This window comes from Seriola lalandi, unplaced genomic scaffold (assembly GCF_002814215.2).
Source record: "Seriola lalandi dorsalis isolate HSWRI2012SDOR001 ecotype SW California unplaced genomic scaffold, Sedor1 jcf7180001964108, whole genome shotgun sequence".
In the NCBI taxonomy this organism is placed as follows: Eukaryota; Metazoa; Chordata; class Actinopteri; order Carangiformes; family Carangidae; genus Seriola; species Seriola lalandi.
The window spans coordinates 1-1,115 of record NW_019434776.1 but is presented as its reverse complement, the minus strand read 5'-3'; the positions used below and the strand labels follow the sequence as shown (position 1 = coordinate 1,115).

General features: G+C 45.8%; 1 protein-coding gene across 1 annotated transcript; it reads right to left on the bottom strand.

The window, feature by feature from the left end:
• Positions 1-68: 68 nt before the first annotated feature.
• Positions 69-854, bottom strand: LOC147820357 (voltage-gated delayed rectifier potassium channel KCNH1-like; the record flags this gene model as incomplete). The annotated part of the gene is made up of 2 exons (XM_087171869.1): positions 650-854; positions 69-197 (listed from the first exon to the last, which is right to left on the bottom strand). Coding segments are annotated over exons 1-2 (232 nt in total), but the record flags the coding sequence as incomplete, so codon positions are not given.
• Positions 855-1,115: the final 261 nt, after the last annotated feature.

Here is a 1,115-nt window from a genome sequence, read left to right as displayed (position 1 = left end):
AAAAAAAATCGACTATCCTGCTTTTCAGAGTTTGGTTTTTCAGAATTGATGTGAACGCCACCACCCACCTTTTGAAGAGTCGTCCTCGATTGGTTGCTTGAAGGCGGTGATGTCACTGAAGGTGCAGAGGAACAGGACGACTTTGTCCTGCTCGTTTCTGATCGGAGCGATCTTCACGAAAAACCAGACCGGCATCCCTGCAGCGCCAAGACACAGGAAATCAGTCTGATGTGCCACAGTTCGAGTTCATTAAATCACAATGACTGAGACTTTAAATCCAACCAGAGACGGATCGACACTGATCTTACAGGAACAACAGTGCTGTGTTTGTAATTTAAGAATAATTTACACATAAAAACCTGACCTGGATATATTTCTGCTTCTAAACTATTTCTTACAGAAACAAAATATAACAAGAAGCTGCACTGAATGACAGAAACTGCTGATGCATTAAGCCGAACAGTCGGACAGATCTCTCCACCGACCGTCTCTGAGCTCGAACAGCTGACAGGCCGCCGACTGGCAGCGCGGCGTGTCCCAGTTTAGGACCTAAACTGGGTCTCAAGGTCTTGAGATCCTTGATCTTCTGGGATTTTGGGGATTCAGGTCAGATGAAACACCTCTCTGAGTACATGACAGGAGCACTCACGGTTTTTCTTGTACATCAGAATCTCAAAGGAGTTCATCTCGTAGCTCTCGAAGGTCTGTCGGACCTTCTCGCTCATCTCCTTGTCCGTCAGCTCTCCATACATGAAGCTGCCAGAGAGAAAACACGATCAGCAGCTCTCACTGAGCCCACATCCGCACGGCTACGTTTTCAATTTCAAACAAACATGAGCGAGCAGGTGTAAACAGGAAGTAGACCGTCTCCTCTGCAGTTGATTAGTTGTAAAATATAATAACACAAACTAGGAGCAACAAAGAATGCTGCAGAGTTAAACTGCAGAATGAAAGTGAACAACAAGGTCAGTGACACTGTCATTCATTATCATGTTGTTTTCACCACTGGTAGTCCAGGCTGATGAGAGCCAATCAGGAGAGGCCGTGGGTGTGACATCATCGTTTACAAAGGTCTCAGTTTCTGTCCATCCAGACTACAATGCAACCGCCGAGTT